We start from the raw sequence: 16,444 nt of genomic DNA, 5'->3' as shown, positions 1-16,444 counted from the left end.
GTGACTCCTCCTGTCAGCAGGCCTCATTTGCAGATCCACAGTTTGATCCAGACGAGCTTGTGTCAGCTGAGAATTCACATGTGGCTGTTTTCCCCATTACTTCTTACAGGGGCACAACAGGATCCCAAAGGACCACAAGGCAAAGGCAAGTGGCGAGGGTAAGATGCTCTAAGTTGCTATGTCACTGGCTTCTGTGGCTGCCAGAGATGGAGTCTGAGCCTGACTGGGGCCAGACAGCTCAGCAAAACCTCATCAACAGTGACTCCTTATGTCAACAGGCTTTACTGAATAATCCGGAGTTAACTGAAGGAGAAAGCAAGTGTTTACTGCAAGGAGGAGGTGAGCTTGGCCTCCTTGGAACACTGGGTTCAGCATGCTGGGCTTGTTAAGCTTATTAACATCACTGGGGGCTTCATGTACACGTCAGGTAGAGCGTTGTCAACAAGCAGTGGCCAGAGCTGTGACTGGGCTGAGTAAGAAGAGCTTTATTTCTGGTTAATGGTTCCTTTGGGGGTTTCCTGTGGCCCCTGCTTCTGTTCTGATAAGATAATTATCTGTCCTCTGGAGCATGGGGACAGGTGTGTACCAGGCCAGGAGCAAGAGCTGGACCTGTCGCACAAGACCTGTGCCGCTTGTCCTGTCACTCTTCCTGCTCACACCGTAGACCTTCTTCACCCGTGCCATGAAGTTCATCTTGTGGTGGCTCAGGGGCCAGGACTGAACACAGGCCAAAGCCCAGTAAACATTCTGTATTGGGATGTTCCCCAAAGCACATCCTTTCCATTATGATTCCATCTTATTTTGGTGCATCGTCCTCTATGGCTCTTCTCGATAGAACTGCATACTTGAAGTAGTGACAAATGTTTAAGCCATGTATATTTCCTACCTAGAGTCTAGACAATGATCCTCATATTCCAAAGACAGAAACCTTTGCTTGGCCAAAGTGTCCTTACCTCCTGAGTCGGCTCCTTGACCCATCTATTCACTTCTTTCTGAAACCTAGTTATAGCAAGTGCCTTGCTGAGTCTGTTTAGGGGGAGCACCATACCCCGAGACCTGGGCCTCATTCTTTACTGGCTCAGAAAATCTATCAAGCCAGGTGTCTGATTACCCTAGCTTGCCTTCAGTGAGAACCCCTTTCCCCCCACACCTCCTCACAGTCCTTTCTATCCACTCACCTTTGCCTGCTCTTTCGATGTGGATCCCATTCGTCAAGGCCCCATCTCAGTCTCAAGACTGAGTCCCAATCTCTCGATCTCATTACAAAACCCCATTGCCAGGGTCCTTACTGCATCCCCTATTCTACTGCATTGGTCCTCAGAAAGGCTTGTGTGGCTGTGTCACTGAAGTCACATGAGAGGAGGAGAAACTCAGCGACAAGTCCAGGCCCAGCTCTGAGCGATGGGCACCCGTACCCCAGAGATTAACGAACAACCTGACAACAACTTAGATCAGTCTTAACTCCTCTGCTCCGGTGAGGCAGAGAGCTAAATTGGACTGGCTGCTGTGATGCAAATTCACAAAGCTGTCCTAGAGTCTGGCTACCCAGATCTGATCCTCAGATCATCAGAAGCAGCTGAGAGCCCATTCGAAAGCCAGTATTTTCCAGACCTAGCCATTGGGAATCTGTATTCAAACAGGATTCCTGTTACTAGGGAAGGATTCTTCCACTGAGGTGTATTTTGCAATGCAACTGTGTTGCACATTGACCTTTGAACAGCATTTCTCCAAAACAGCTGCGGCAAGGGATTCTGATGGAGAAAACCGTATTTTACAGGGGTGGGGGGAGATGCAGAGTTTGAAAGAGTTTGTTGGACAACCTGCTGGGGATGGGTGGGTACGAAATAGGGTACATGCACATATTCCTAAGATTAGAAGAGCTCAACCCCAGCCCTTCATTTCAGTCCCCACGTTGTTTTCTGGAGAGCATGGTTCTGCATTGCTCACGTTTTGTGATGAAGGGGTGCTGTGTGGGTTGGGATGCTCCATCCCAAAGATTTTCACCTATCTTTGTCTCTCATGGGAGTCAGCTTAGCCTTCATTAATAAACACTTAATAAAGTGGCACTGGGCTCATGGGTGAGTGTGCCAAGTTTTTTTTTTTTTTTTTTTTCTACCAAGGTGACACTGAATTAGTTCCTGATGTGACATGTCAAGTTTCAGGAAAGCTGATTCCCTTACCTCAGGAACTCAGCCGCAGACTGGACCCAATTTAAATGTGGCAGTTCCCTCCCCGTAGCAAAGCTTTTGAGTACGGAGCCAGACTTCTGGCTCTGTCCTAGGTGGCTCATTCTGTCTCTTTCTGGTGGCTCATTCTGTCTCTTTCTGGAGACCCTTACTTTCTGTTTTAACCTCCTTCTTCAGGGGCTGTGCCTCAGCATGTTCCCAGCTTCCCCTCCAAGACTTGGAATAAGAGGGGCTAACAAGGAGGTGACTACCGGGGCACCTTCCTAGCCCACAGTACTCTGCAAGAATCTCTAGATAGTAGGTTTGAGTTGGACTCTTATTATAATCTTTCTCTGTCTCATCAGCATCAAATGCTGAAAAGAATAGGATTAATTATGACTGCCGTGTATGTGGACTTTTAATCTCTGGGGGGAATTGATTTTAAGATCACCTTCTAAGTAGCTGAGGGGTAAGAGGAAGTGATGGAGGGTGAGATCACACCTGCGGGGAAGTCCACGGCAGTATGGAGCCTGTAGCTGTACACCCATTTAGTGTCAGTCTCCTCCCCTTGTTCCAATTTCTTCTTTCTTATTAGAATTTGGAGGTTTTGTCTATTTCAAAATCCCGCTCAGTGCTCAAAAATGTCTTTGGATGAGTTATGTACGACAACCGTTATCTCCTCACTGTTTCTTTTCTTTTCTAAACATCTATGCCCCTGCCTCTGATTCAGTGTCTCTCCTTGGTGCTCTGTTCCTGGGATGATGCCTTGGCCGTGGACCTTAGCTGAGGTTGCCGAGGAGGGCTCTCCTCGGCAGGAGTCAAGCTAAGCTCGCACTTCTTACCTTCTTATGGCTGTAGTAGCTTCTACAGTCATTTAAAATCATCACAATCATTACCTTTCAAACTTGCTTTGCTAGCTGCTAAGCCAGAGGAATATTCGTCGTTGTCTACTTTTAATTTTGATTTCTTGGGTGTTTCTGTGAAAAGAGGAAAGACAGTGGCCGTTCTGAGTTTAGTCTTGGCCTTTGCAATGGGTCCATGTTTTCCATACAGGGCCTGAGGTTCCTGGTACCCAAGGGCTGATTTAGGGTGGGGAAGGGTGGAGGCTGCAGAATATGGCTGCCTTGACTTGGATGCTCCCTTTTCTCTTTGTTGGTGACTTATTGTGATAAGCACATAAGCAGGATATTTGACCCCACTATGAACCCCAAGATTGTGAACTGTGAAAATCTGTTTCTAGTCATGGAGTGGCATAGCCCTAGCACACACCTTTAACCCAAGAGCTTTCTGTTTATTGTAAACACGTACTTGTAGTTTCGGTTCAGTCCTAGCACACACCTTGAATTCAAGGGCTAGAAAAGTCACCTCTAGGCCAAGAGGCAGAGCAAGAAACCAACTGACAGGGATTAAACAAAAAGGAGGGATATCGAGAGAAGAGTATTTAAGACAGCATGTTGAAGGAGGAGGAACTTTTGGCTTTTTCATTTTTCCATCTGGGATGAGAGCTGAGCAAGAAAGGCTTTTTCCTCTGTGACGTGAGCTGAGTTGTAAGATCAGCTGTGTGCCTTCTCTGCCTCTCTGAGTTAGTAGGTTTTCACCCCAATATCTGGCTCCAGAGTCTTTATTGGTAAAATCAAGTGATTGGGATTTTTCTTTGTTTATAACAACGTTGTAAGGCTACAGCGAATCAGTGGTCTCCCTGGTTGGAGGTCCGGGAGGCCTCAGAGGTTTAACTCCTGCTGTCGGAACCAGAGGGCCAAGTGGCTCTGAGGCTGTGAGGATACATAGTGGGGCCCTTTTGTCACCAAGGCAAGGAAGCCCTTCTGCTCTTCTGCCAAGAACTCCCCAGGAGACACAAAATGTGCACTGGCTGGCTGGCCAACAGCCACAGAGAGTGGGCAGATGAGATAAGCTTGCCTTCCCAACTGTGTTTTTTCACTAGACCTTCTGCATGTTTTAGTCACTCTGGTTGATGTCCTCTGAAACTTTTCCATTTCTGTTCCTTTTTGGGTTTTGTGCTACTAGCTCTTCTTCCTATTTCTAAACGGGTGTGCATCCAAGCACACGCATGCACGCTCTCTCTCTCTCTCACACACACACCACTTCACTCTCTTTCTTACACGCACATACACAAACATTCGCCCTTACCCATGAATGCTTACACACACTCTCTCCTACACACACTTATACACATATATACACACAAACACTCCCTCCCTTTCTCTTTCTCCCTCCTTCCCTCTCTCTCTCTCTCTCTCTCTCTCTCTCTCTCTCCCACCACCCACATCACACATACACTCAGACCCTGCATTCCATTCTTGGCAGTGAAAGAGGATCAGGCCCATGAGGACAGAAAAGCAAACTGCGTTAGGCTCTCAGCGCCTGGACAAGAGACCTCAGACACGTACACTGTCACCACCTTCTGTTTTCTGCAGCGTGAGCCCCTGCCATCCCATCAGCAAAGGACGCTAAGCTCAGAAACACGTCTGTCTTGGTTAGGATTAACATTGCTGTGATGAAACACAATGACTAAAACATCTTGGAGAGGAAAGGGTTTGTTTGGCTTATACTTCAGCATTGTAGCCCATCATCAAAAGAAGCCAGGACAGGAACTTCAGCATTGTAGCCCATCATCAAAGGACGCCAGGATAGGAACTCAAACAGGACAGGAACCAGGAGGCAGGAGCTGATGCAGAGACTATGGAGAGGTACTGCTTACTGGCTCTCTCCCCATGGCTTGCTCAGCCTGCTTTCTTATAGAACCCAGGACCACCAGCATAGGGAGGGCACCACTGGAAATGGGCTGGGGCCTCCCCCATCAATCACTAATTAAGAAAATGCCCGACAGGCATGCCTATAGCCCTATCTTAGGGAGACATTTTCTCAACTGAGATTCCTATTTCTCAAAGGCCTCTAGCCTGCATCAACTTGACATAAAACTAGCCAGCACAGCATCCTACTGCGTGCGGAATTGTCTTGACTGGCAGGAGCTATCTTTCCTCTGCCTTGAGCAGGTGTGTCCCAGCTCTCCAGGGCAGGCAGCGAGGTGGCAGCTTGCAGCTTTGTGTAGCGTACCACCAAATGTTTGTCAGCAACCACCATCTTCCAGACTGAACACCCTGATTTATTTCAACAGTTCTCTGCATTACAGTGTCTCTGGGTTCACCTCATCCCAGCTTCCCTCTGAGCCCCAGCCAACCCTGTACAATGTAGTATTCCCCCAAAGCGACCATACCATCCCACAGCGCAGGGCAGAGGTCTAAACCATCTTTAGCCCTCTGGTTACACTTGGTTAACTTTTCCTGTCCCATTTACTTGTTGACCGAGAAGCTGGACAGTATTCCTCTACCCTGCTCTTCCCCAGCAGGGATCTGATATGAATTGCCAGTATGTTTTTCTTTCCTTTTTTTTCTTTTTCTTTCTCCTAACTCAATCCTGGCCTGTGGTTTCTGCCTGCAAGATCTAGGATCTGATTGTGTTATCAGATTCAGGTCATCTACAAATTGAACTATCCCTCCCACATTTGCAAAAGTTGCCTGCAGAAGAGCTCTGTGGTTATTCCACTGGAGATCAAGTTAAATCTGAGCTGCTCAACAGTCCCCTGGGGACTGTTCTGTTATCGCTTCGTCATCGCATCTCACATTGCTGTGTCTTGTCCCAAAGCACTGAGAAGCCTTTGGGCATTAAAAGTCTGATGGGATTTGTCTATGTAGGATTATTATACTTGCCTGTGGCCATTCTGTTAAAAAGGGGGCCAACATTAAATGGTTGTCCTTGCTGGCTGTATACTGGTTTGTTGAGCCCATTTTACTCACAATGTTCTGGAGTGGCCACAAGCTCATTCCCCAGATTTCTTATAACTCCTCAGATCCCAGAAAAATGGTTGAGCCATTCTTACTCTTATCTGTGTTTGGAGGCTATTTTTTTCTGGGTCAGAAGGCAGCAGTTACCATTGTCTTCTGACTTTTTCAACAACCTTGGTTTCTGGTACCTCTTACTAAATTTGTTGTGAAGATTACTTTCTTTCTCAGTGAGGTAAAAATGAAACAGCGGATGCGGAACTTGAGTCTGCCATTCTCGAGCACTGTGGAGTGTAGTCAGGTCTGCCATAGCCTTCTTTGTGCTCTAGTTACATTTTAACAGGGCTCATGGGGCTAAAGGGATGGCTCAGTGGTTCCTGCAGAGGGCCTCAGTTTGGTTTGCAGCATCCATATCAGGTGCAGCAATATAGAAATAAATAAATATATATAATATACATATTCCTATATATCTATATAATATATATTATATATCTATATATATATAATAAATATATTTCTATCTGGTTTCTTTCTTTTTTTTCGAGTAGATGGTGCTCTTTTACCAACACAATCTAATCTTGAATCAGGAGGGGGGGGGGTTCAATCACAACATCCACAGCATTTAACAAATATATATAGTTGCCAGCCACGTGCCTGTCAGGCACTAAGTCTTGATTTCTCTGAGCACAGATATAAGGCTCAGTGTTAGGATTTCTGGTCCCCTTTGTTTATGACATGCCGTATGTCTAGATAGACTGTCTTTTGGGGCTGTAAATAGTCTTTCTGGTCCTTCCCTCTGGACCATGAGTCATTTCCTGTTCCTTAATATGCTTTCCGTGTCAGACCTGCCACCCTCTGCGAGAATAAGTTTCAAAGATTTATCCGGGTAGTTTTGTGAGTGAGATCTGTGCCATACAAGACACTGTTTCTCACCTGTAGGTTCCAAACAATCTCACAACGAAGAGCTCCTCAGACACAAAAGCCACAAGGATGAAGAGATTCATCCTGAGCTAAATAAAAATACCCAGGTCTCCCCTGTTCGTGTTGCTAAGTCTTCCAGGGACTGTGTTAAGATCGGAGACGCCAGGTCATCTCAGGCAAGGATGCGATAAAGGCTGGACATCAGCATCTTGGCTGGGCCATGCCTGGTCTCACCTCCACCCTCCCCTCAGCCTACAGTTCTGAGCTCTTAGTCCTGTGGTCATATTCTGCCAGCTGCCATGCTCTTGCAAGTTTTCTCCCTACAAACAGATCCTTATTCATCCCTGTCCTGTGTAGGTCTCTTCAGTAACTCGAGCCATAGGATTAGGAGCCTTTCTCTCCCTATGGAGCGTCTTTCCATGTCCTTCTCCCTCCCACCCCGTGACTGGACTTTGAGCTTTCCCACCATCCTGGGTATGCCCTTCTGGTTCCTATGAGTATCCCTCGCACATCCCCCTTCAAGAAGTCACAAGCTCTTTCACCGTTGTAGCCTGTGGTGCCACTGGTGGGAAGGTGGACGTTTCTGTGTCATTTGGGAATTCAGTCTGTGCGCACACTACAGTGAAGCTAAGAACGAGAAGTAATTTGAAATCATCTCACAGGGTGGTGTGGCAGGAGGCACAAAGGGCTTGCCTCTGGAAGCTGCTTCCATCTCTCAGCCTGGTCACACGATTCTGCTTTGCTGACCTAAGAGGCTGCTCCTGGAAAGGAGAACCATCTTCAGCCCCCGTAGCTTTTTAGGACTTAGTATGCTTCTGGTATGTGGCAGTGACCCCAGCCCCTGAGGGATGCTAAATCTCTCCACCCCTTGTTCTACTTGTTCCATTCACTGCCCTTATGGTCATATGGTCATATGCTCTATAATACACAGTGACCTGGGGCAAAGGCCACTGCATGTGCAGCGCAGAGAAAGAATTGCAAGTGATTCTGTTTGGAATGCTGAGTGAGACCAAAATGGAAGACAAGAGCATGTAACAGAATTTTGTTCGGGCCTCTGGACAGCTTGTCGTCCCTTTTCCTGCAGTATGAGTTTAGTAACTGAGAATGCAGAGGAAGTATGAGAGGACATTAATTTATTCTATGGTGAGTATAGAACTTTTTCAGTCCTTGTTGCCACTAGGATCTTTTGATCTCAAACCAGGGCACTGTATGTGCGTCTACAGTCCCTGGACTCTTTGATGACTGTCTCCCAAGTAACTGTAAGAATCTGGGTGTGTTGTTATGGAGCGTGGGTTGGAGGCTGCAACACAGTCCACACCTGTGGCCCAGGCTGCTGATGTCCAAGTATTTGATCAGGAGACATTGGCTACGGAATGCTAGACTCTTCACAAATATTTACACGGTATTGAATGGCTTTAAAGATTTCAGTCTTGGAAAGATGCATAGCTGGCAAAATATGTCCACAGAGACTGGAGATGCGCAATGCTTATAACCTAGGCCTGGACGCAGGGGCTGTATTTCTCAAGCACAGATAGTGTAACACACAACGATCTTAGCAGGGTCTTTCTGGTGTGTGTCCACCATGGTATGGTCAGGCCTTGGGCCTCTCTTTTGCATACCCAACTCTTTATTCCCTTCTCTCCCACATTCTTTCAGGTTTAGTGTTGGTACTTCCTAGGCAGTAAGTCTGTTTAGAGTCTGGCTTTTGAATATCTAGATAAAAGCTCAGCTTTCCCTGCAGATGTCACTGACTCTGCAACGGTTCCAGTTCTCAGGAACCATTGTGTGGATTAAATGAGCCCCTTAAGCTTGGAAGCCCCCACCCCCATCATACACTGGCTTGTGTGGGCCTGTCCTCTATGTCTTCACCTTCCTTTGAAGGGTTTATGGCTTCTACTTTCATTTAGCCAACTTTGAAGCCACAATATTTAGCAGGCACAGGTCGGGGCAGGGAGGTGGAATAACAGGGAATCCAATTTATTGCTCTCATGATTACTGATGGAAACTGATACTATGAATGATCCACGAGTCAATCCCACCAAGGCTGGACTCTAATGATTAATGATGGTAAGAAATGCTATTCAGCTTTACATCCCTAGGACCCAGAGGGCAGGGCCTTTGGTCTTAATTGAGAGGAGCTGAGATCCCTGCTTCTATCCCTCAAAAAATCTCTTCTGTGAATTTTATTGTATGGTGGTTTTGCCCAGATTTGAGATGGAAGTAGCTTCATTGGCATGCCAAGACACAGTCTGAGGTGACCCAAGTCTATTGACTATTGTCCACACGGTCATCTGGACATGGTCTACTTCCTCATAGAATCAGTGCACCACCTGTGGAGGGGGTGCCTTTATCCCTGAGGAAGATGCCGCTTCTGCTCATATAGCAAAGGATGGGAAGACCAACCAGGGGCAGAGAGGAAACAAGAACCTGTATCAGCTCTCTGCACATACATCTGGGAGGCTCTGGGATGGGAGACGGTGGGTGACAGGGCTGCCAGGGATTGGGTGGGGTGGGGTTCAAACCAAGTAAGTGTGACTCAGTATCCCGTCAGCCAGGACTGCGTTTTCCCGAGGCTGTACTCAAGCCTCAGCACCACACACTCATACACGCACGCACTCATGCATGCGTGCACGCAGGCGTGCCGCAAGCTTCTCCCACCTCAGACGTGAGAGCCTGACCAGGGTAGTCTCCCTTACCCAACATGCTCTTGTAGGGCCATTCTGTCTGACTGCTCTGGTCTCTGAGGAAGATTTGGAGTCCTGTTGGAGTACCTGACCAACTCGGGTACCTAGGTGTAGTAACAGTCTGGTCGTGGTCAGTGACAGTCAGGAGAGGCACCATGTAAGAGGTGCTGGGAACTGGGCTCCTGTCAGAGAGAGGCAAAAGGATCGGTTAACTTCTGCATGGAAGTCAGGTTAGGATCCCAGGTACATGGTTCCGTGGGAATGGGAAGAAGGTGGCTGCTCTGCTCCTGTAGACTTCTACCCGTCCTAGCTGGCAGAGGCCAGAAGACAAGGGGGAACCAGCTTGTGGGTCACAGAGAAGAGCCTGGTGTGCCCCCCCCCCCCATGTTGCCAGCTGCTGTTTCGCTGAAATCTGAGATGATCTGTAGATGCCTTCACCAACGGCATAATATTCTAGAACATTCGTCACCCGTCCTGGTTCAGAGCGTGGCTCATTGTCTCTACAGGCTCCTCCGGCCTCCCAGTGGCTTCGGGAGTGTGAAGACCACAGAAGTCCGTGTCACAGTAGTTTGTAATCAAGCATGGAGGCAGGTCTCTGGAGGTGGCCCGCTACTGCCACACTGTGTTCTGAAGGACTATAGATGGTGGGCTGTTAGGGGGTGAGGGGACTACCACAGATAGGGTCTGGAAGGATAATTTCAAGTACCATGCCCTTTCTCAGGAACCTCTGGATTTTTCACTGGGTCTAGACTACCATTCAAAGGACTGAAAGGGAGTGTCTACCCTGAAATTATTTTAATACCCATTGGCCTACTTGGCAGAGACAGGCCCAAAGAGAAGTGTCCAACAGATATTGGGGTGGTGACTACGACTGGCAAAAAAAAAAAGTAGGGTACTTTTCTAAGGGATTCTAAGTACCCTTACCCCCAGGCCTCTGATCCTCAGAGTTCTCTGTAGGGCCCAGAGAATTGAACATGTCCTAAATGGAATATGAATGAAGACAAGATGGGTGCATGCTCTCCAAATTTAATGACCAGAGATCACGACTCACGTTCTAGGCCTGTAGAGTGTCTACCTAGTGGCCCACAAGGAGCACGAAGGCTAAGGCCCTTCGTATTGCTGAGCCTGCTGTGTGTGTGGAGTACTTCTCCTGGGCTAATGCTCCAGTCATCTTCTCTTTACATCTGGGTGGTGGAAACGCTTTCTCCCAAGTCAAGACCCAGCTTCCAGGAAACAAAGCAGCAGTTCCTGGCTGGCTGTCTGGAGTGGGTCGGACTTGGCAGGCTGGCTGTCAGTCCCCTCTGCAGCCAATGCCCAAAGCTGGTTAAGAAGTAACTGAAGAGAAAGTGCCTTTGACACACCCCACACACCACTCCCTTGTCTGTGAATGGCCTGTGGTGTGTGGTATGTGTGTCTGTGTGTATGTGTGTGTGAGAGAGAGACAGAGAGAGAGACCTATCAAATCCACCATGTCTGGCCTCTATAGGTATGGAATATAGAGCAAAGAGCCAGGGCAGAGCAGAACCTGGAGACTGCCTTGCCAGGAGCAGCCCACTGCTCTGTTGTATAACTTCGGTAAAGCGGGGGCTTCTCACCTGCTTCTCACCCTATTTCTCACCACCACCAAACTTGTCTTGTGAGTTTTCTAGATCGCATGTCCATTGACATCATCAGTAGAATGGAGCTTTGGGTGACCATCGTCTGGACCCTTACTTGTGGGGGGGATTATAGCTTACATGACACAAGACAAGAACAGCACTCCAGGAAACGTGGGTGCCTCTCCACTGGTTTCTTTAGAGCTGGGTACATAGAAGGATGTACTTATTGCGTAGATACCTTTATTTCCATCATCTAGGGCGTTTCAATCCCTGTTGCAGTATTTAAGTCATTATACACTGTAAGCCTTGGGAATATGCTCAAGCTGTGTAGCTCGCAGCTTTCCTGCCTATTAGCCCTTTGCTGGCTGTCTGCCCCTTTTTGTTACCACCTGCCCCTGACCTAGACCTTGACTCAAACTCAGAAGGCCTTGCTCTTTCACAGCTGGACGTCCTGCATACCCAGACACCTGACTTTTGAATCCTCCCCTGTAAGTGAGAGAATGACACAAGAGGGCCCTCCGGTGACTTTCAGGAGCTCCTTATTCAATTCCCTTCCTCAGGGACTTGCTCGCTAAGACCCCCTCCACCCCTCCACCCCTCTGAAAATGTGAGTTTCTACCCGGCTTTTCTCCGACGAGTCTTACCTTGAGCTAATGCTGAGCTGGCCTGTTGATGTGGCAACTGCCTTGAGTTCTATTGGGGGAAGAGAAAAGAAAGGCATTATTGATCCTCGCAGAGCATTTTTCTTTGCATTAAAAATATCTCGTTAAGTCCCTGATGGCGAGAATGAGAGGGCCTGGGTTACAGAAAATTTCTACTTCTGCCTTACCGCAGTGTTCTTCTCCCTTAATGGTTTTCTTTAAACCATCAGGAGTTTAAACTGGAGAGAACTGAGGCAAATAAGTATCTAGGTTTGCCCTGTTAGTCTTAGGTGCTCACCAAAGGTGCCAGACAGAGCAGGGGGTATGAATGTTTACGATTAAGAGGATTTTTTTTTCCTTTTTTGTTTTGTTTCGTTTGATTCAGGGTTTCTCTATACAACCCTGGCTGTCCTGGAACTCACTATGTAGTTCAGGCTGGCCTCACAGAGATCTGCCTGACTCTTGCCTCTGGAGTGCTGGGTTTCAAGGCATTCACTAGACTTTTAATCATTTGGGTCATTTATCCATTTGATTGTCTTTAATGATATGATGTCAAGAGCTTCAAGAACAGTTGTCATCAACTCAGGTGATAAAGAATTACTGGACCCTGGCATGACATCCAGAGGCACCTCTGAGGTTGGCTTGCCCTTGAGTAGATGTTTCCCTTCTTCACTGCTTCATAATCTCTTATCTTTGGGTCATGTCCATTTCATGGAGCAGGAAAATGTGGCCAGGGAAGACTGGTCACTCAGCGGTAGGAGAATAATATATAATATGACTAGAGCTAACCTTCTCATTGGCTCAAAATACTGTGTGTCTACTATATCTGGTAATGGAGATTAAGAGATGATTCAAAGACAGGAGATTAAGGGGCATGTCCAAGTTTATGTAATTTCGGCATTGGTGGCGTACGCCTCTAATCCCAGGAGGCAGAGGCAGGTGGAGCTCTATGAGTTTGAGGCCAGCCTGGTCTACAAAGTGAGTTCCAAGACAGGGCTCTACACAGAGAAATCCTGTCTCAAACAAACAAGTTCATGTAACTCATAAGTGGGAGAGAGATGGCATTCAGACCTAAGAAGTCAAGCCACTAAGAAAGACCTTCTTTCTGGCAGACTCCTGTCTGCTACTGATAAACAAGGGGCCATCATGCTTCATCTTCATCACTTGATTTTGTGGCAGACAGCACTAGCCGATAACAGCACTCTTTCCTGCTGGACCTAGATAGGGCCCCCAATCCTCCTCAAGATAGTGACCTGCCTTTAACTCCTGGAAATTAACCTATTAGAATGAGAGATGGTAGCTCATAGAGCCTTCCTAAGGTTCTTTTCATAAATGCCAATTAATTCATTAAAGATAAGTGTGTGTGCTTGTATGCATATGCCTTTATAAAATAAATCTGATCAGTTGATTCAATTTACCTCATATCTGCTATGGGACAGGAAGGCTTTCTTGTTCAATACCACATCTCACACTTGTTATGTCTTAAAGATATTTGGAGAATATTCTACATTAAAAACCTTGATGTAAATTCTTTAAAACAAGAAACTAAGAATTCTCTTGTCAACCCCCATAACCTGTTTTGCATACTTTAGCGTGGTGTTGGGGTTTGCATAGCCCAAGGAGCTCTTCCCTGTGCCTTTAAGATTGTTTTAACATTCCGCTGCAGGGCTTTTCAGTGCTTTTTCAATTTTTTGCTAGCAGGTCGTTTATTTTCAAAGCCTGTGCTTTATACACAGTTCCATTCGCTTGGCAGCATTGTATTTGTCCTTCTCTAGTGGGTAATATATTTACAAAGATCCAGCGCACAGAGGGGACATGTTAAGAATGCTTGATCCATACTGTGCAGAAGAAAAGCACGAGTTGCTATTTTTCAGTATTACCATTACACTGGGTATTTGGACAGCAGGGACATTTGAATCCCAAGAGGGAGTCTGATGGTAGAGGCACACAGAAAAGAATTTCCTGGCCACAGAGCGGTGTTTCTGCAAAAAGCTCAACTTCCACAAGGGCAGTAGGAATCGATGATGTTATATCTGAAGAGATGTAGAAGCACGTAAAGATAAACACTGAGAGTAACAAAACTGGACCTGGAAAAACGGTTCAGCTAAGATGATGCAGACTACTTGAGGTTTTAAATTTCTGTATCTGATTGGGTATGCTCATGCAGTCAGGGTATCATGGGACGGTGCCACATGGATCTCTGTGTACAGTAGGACACATTAGCTAGAGCTAGAAAATAGCACAGTGGCTGCTGCTGCCAGAAGAGAACACAACTGAAGATGCTCCTGCCCATCTCAGGAACAGTGCTGTAGAAAATTGTCAGCCGTTGGCTGGGAGCCACCACGCAGTGGAAGCATAGGAATAATATTCCTTCTAGGGGGTGAGTAGGGGCCCTGGGAAGCAGAGCCTGGTGGCCTAGGGTCAGGCTGTAGGTCTTGCATCATAGGAAACACTTGTTATGTACTTTGGGATGACCTTGAATTTCTGCTTGTCCTGCCCTACTTCCCGAATGCTGTGATTACAGGCATGTGCCACCATGTCCAGTTTATGTATGGGATCAACCCTAGGGCCTCATGGGTACTCAAAAAGCACTCTGACAAATGAGCTACTTCGCAGTCTCAAAGGACTACTTGTAAGAATAGCGATAAACAAGGGATGGCGGGCATACCGTAACCCCAGCACTCCGAAGGCCTAAGCAGCGGGATGCCACCAAGTTGAGGCCAGCCTGGGTTTCATGAGAATATCACAACTCACCAAGGCTACATAGGCAGACCCTGTCAACAAAACACAACAAAGCAAAAAATGAGACAAAAAGGTAGCGCTAAAATTGGAAACAATGATCGATCAATAATGGGGACTGAAGAGCAGTATTGAGGTTTAGCCTGGGATAAGTGCATAGGTGATGGGGGCTATCATGAGAGGATGGTTAACGGACACAAGCGGATGAGAGCAAAGACTTTGAATGTTCTATAGGGAAGTAGGATAACTATAGTGGATAGCAATTAGCTGAGCATCTCAAGATAGCTAACAGAGAATTTGGTGTGTTCCCACTGTCAGGAAGAGACACATGTATGAAGGGCAGATTTCTCAGCTTCCTCCTGTGATCACTACATGCTGACTCAGCACTGTAACGCCACAGTCACTAATGTGTACCCCTGGTATGTCAGTCCAGAGCAACCGTATTTAAAAGGAAAATTAGTACATTCTATTTATAAAATATAAAATTACCTCCAGGAAACAATGTTTGTATGCAATCGCAAAGTGCGAATATATACCTCAAAGTAAGTATGCCTCAAAAGCAAGGTGCAAGCACTAGAGAAAGCATGATCTGGTAACCAACACAGGACCAAAATCCTACTAGTAAATTGTGTGTGTACAATTAGTCTGTATATTGTACATGCACATATATGTGTGTGTACAAGTCTGAGGAGGATAAAACTGATGTATGAAAATGGTCATCATCTTTGGTGGTAATTTTCTGCTTTCTTCTTCTTCTTCTTCTTTTTTTTTTTTTTACTATACACATGTGCGTGCCTGCGTACACGCATGGATGAATCCTGAAGGACAGTCTTGAGTATCATCCTATGAACGTCCTTTTTTTTTTTTTTTTTTTTTTTTTTTTTTTTTTTCCTATCCTGTATGTAGTTTCTAAAACAGCCATAATAAAACTTCATTCCTGGCCCAAAAAAGAAAATGTTGTTGTTACAGAAAATAGATCAGGATGGAATGTCGCTCAGCTGGCAGGGTGGCTTTTAGAACATGGTAGTGCAGGTAACCCCAGCACTTGAGAGGTAGAGGCAGGAGCATCAGATGTTCAAGGTCATCCTCGCCTGCAGAGGGAATATGAGGCCACTTGGGGAATAAATGAAACCTTGTCTCAATAAACAAACGAGCAAAAGAATGGATGGAAAAACAAACCAAGCAGGCGCTTCACGCTCTGGAAGTCTCCCTGGCTGCTCTCTCTGCAGGGTGCCCCGCTGTAGACATTCTGAGCACAGTTTGAGCTTAAGGGTAGCCTGTCTGTCAGCACCATGGACAGGGCAGTGACCGCTGGGAGTTGCTTCCTCTCACCCTTGCCCTTTAGGCTTGAGTACTTAGGGAGGCAGAGCTCCTTCCACCTCACACACTGGCAGATGCTGTGTCACAAAACCCCTCTCTCCCTTCCAGATGCTTCTCTAGGCACCCTCTCTCTACAGACACTCACCCACTTCCAGACAGTCCTCTAGACAGCCTTTTCCTGCTGATACTCACCCTTTTGCAGATGCTTCTGAAACTCCTTTTCTTTTAGATACACTTCCTCTTCCACAAATGAATCTTTAAATGGATACATTGGCAAAAGTGTTTTCTCATCCTCATCCTCATCCAGGTACTCATCCCAAAAACTGTCATCATCCTCCATAGACTCTGTATCCTCTAGGTCGAAAAACCCATCCTCTGTATCAGACAGAGATTCGCCCCATGAACTCTCATCTTTTTCCTCCTTCTTCTCCTCCGTTTCCTCCTCCTTCTCCTCCTTTTCTTCCTCCTTCTCCTCCTTTTCCTCCTCCTTCTCCTCCTTTTCCTCTTCCTTCTCCTTTTCCTCCTCCTCCTCCTCCTTTTCCTCCTCCTTCTCCTCCTTTTCCTCCTCCTTCTCCT

At 46.7% G+C, this 16,444-nt stretch overlaps 1 protein-coding gene across 1 annotated transcript in view; it reads right to left on the bottom strand.

Moving 5' to 3' along the window:
• Erich6b (glutamate rich 6B) overlaps window positions 1–16,444 on the bottom strand; it is a 50,729-nt gene that overhangs the window by 18,219 nt on the left and 16,066 nt on the right. Inside the window, exon 2 of the mRNA XM_055609866.1 lies at window positions 16,061–16,243. Within this exon, the coding sequence (XP_055465841.1) occupies window positions 16,061–16,243 (183 nt within the window). The remainder of the gene's footprint in view (window positions 1–16,060; window positions 16,244–16,444) is intronic.

The sequence above is a fragment of the Psammomys obesus genome, unplaced genomic scaffold (assembly GCF_907164565.1).
Source record: "Psammomys obesus unplaced genomic scaffold, mPsaObe1.curated_primary_1811, whole genome shotgun sequence".
Lineage (NCBI taxonomy): Eukaryota > Metazoa > Chordata > Mammalia > Rodentia > Muridae > Psammomys > Psammomys obesus.
Note: the sequence above shows the minus strand (reverse complement) of the source record. Positions and strands in the feature narration are given on the sequence as shown.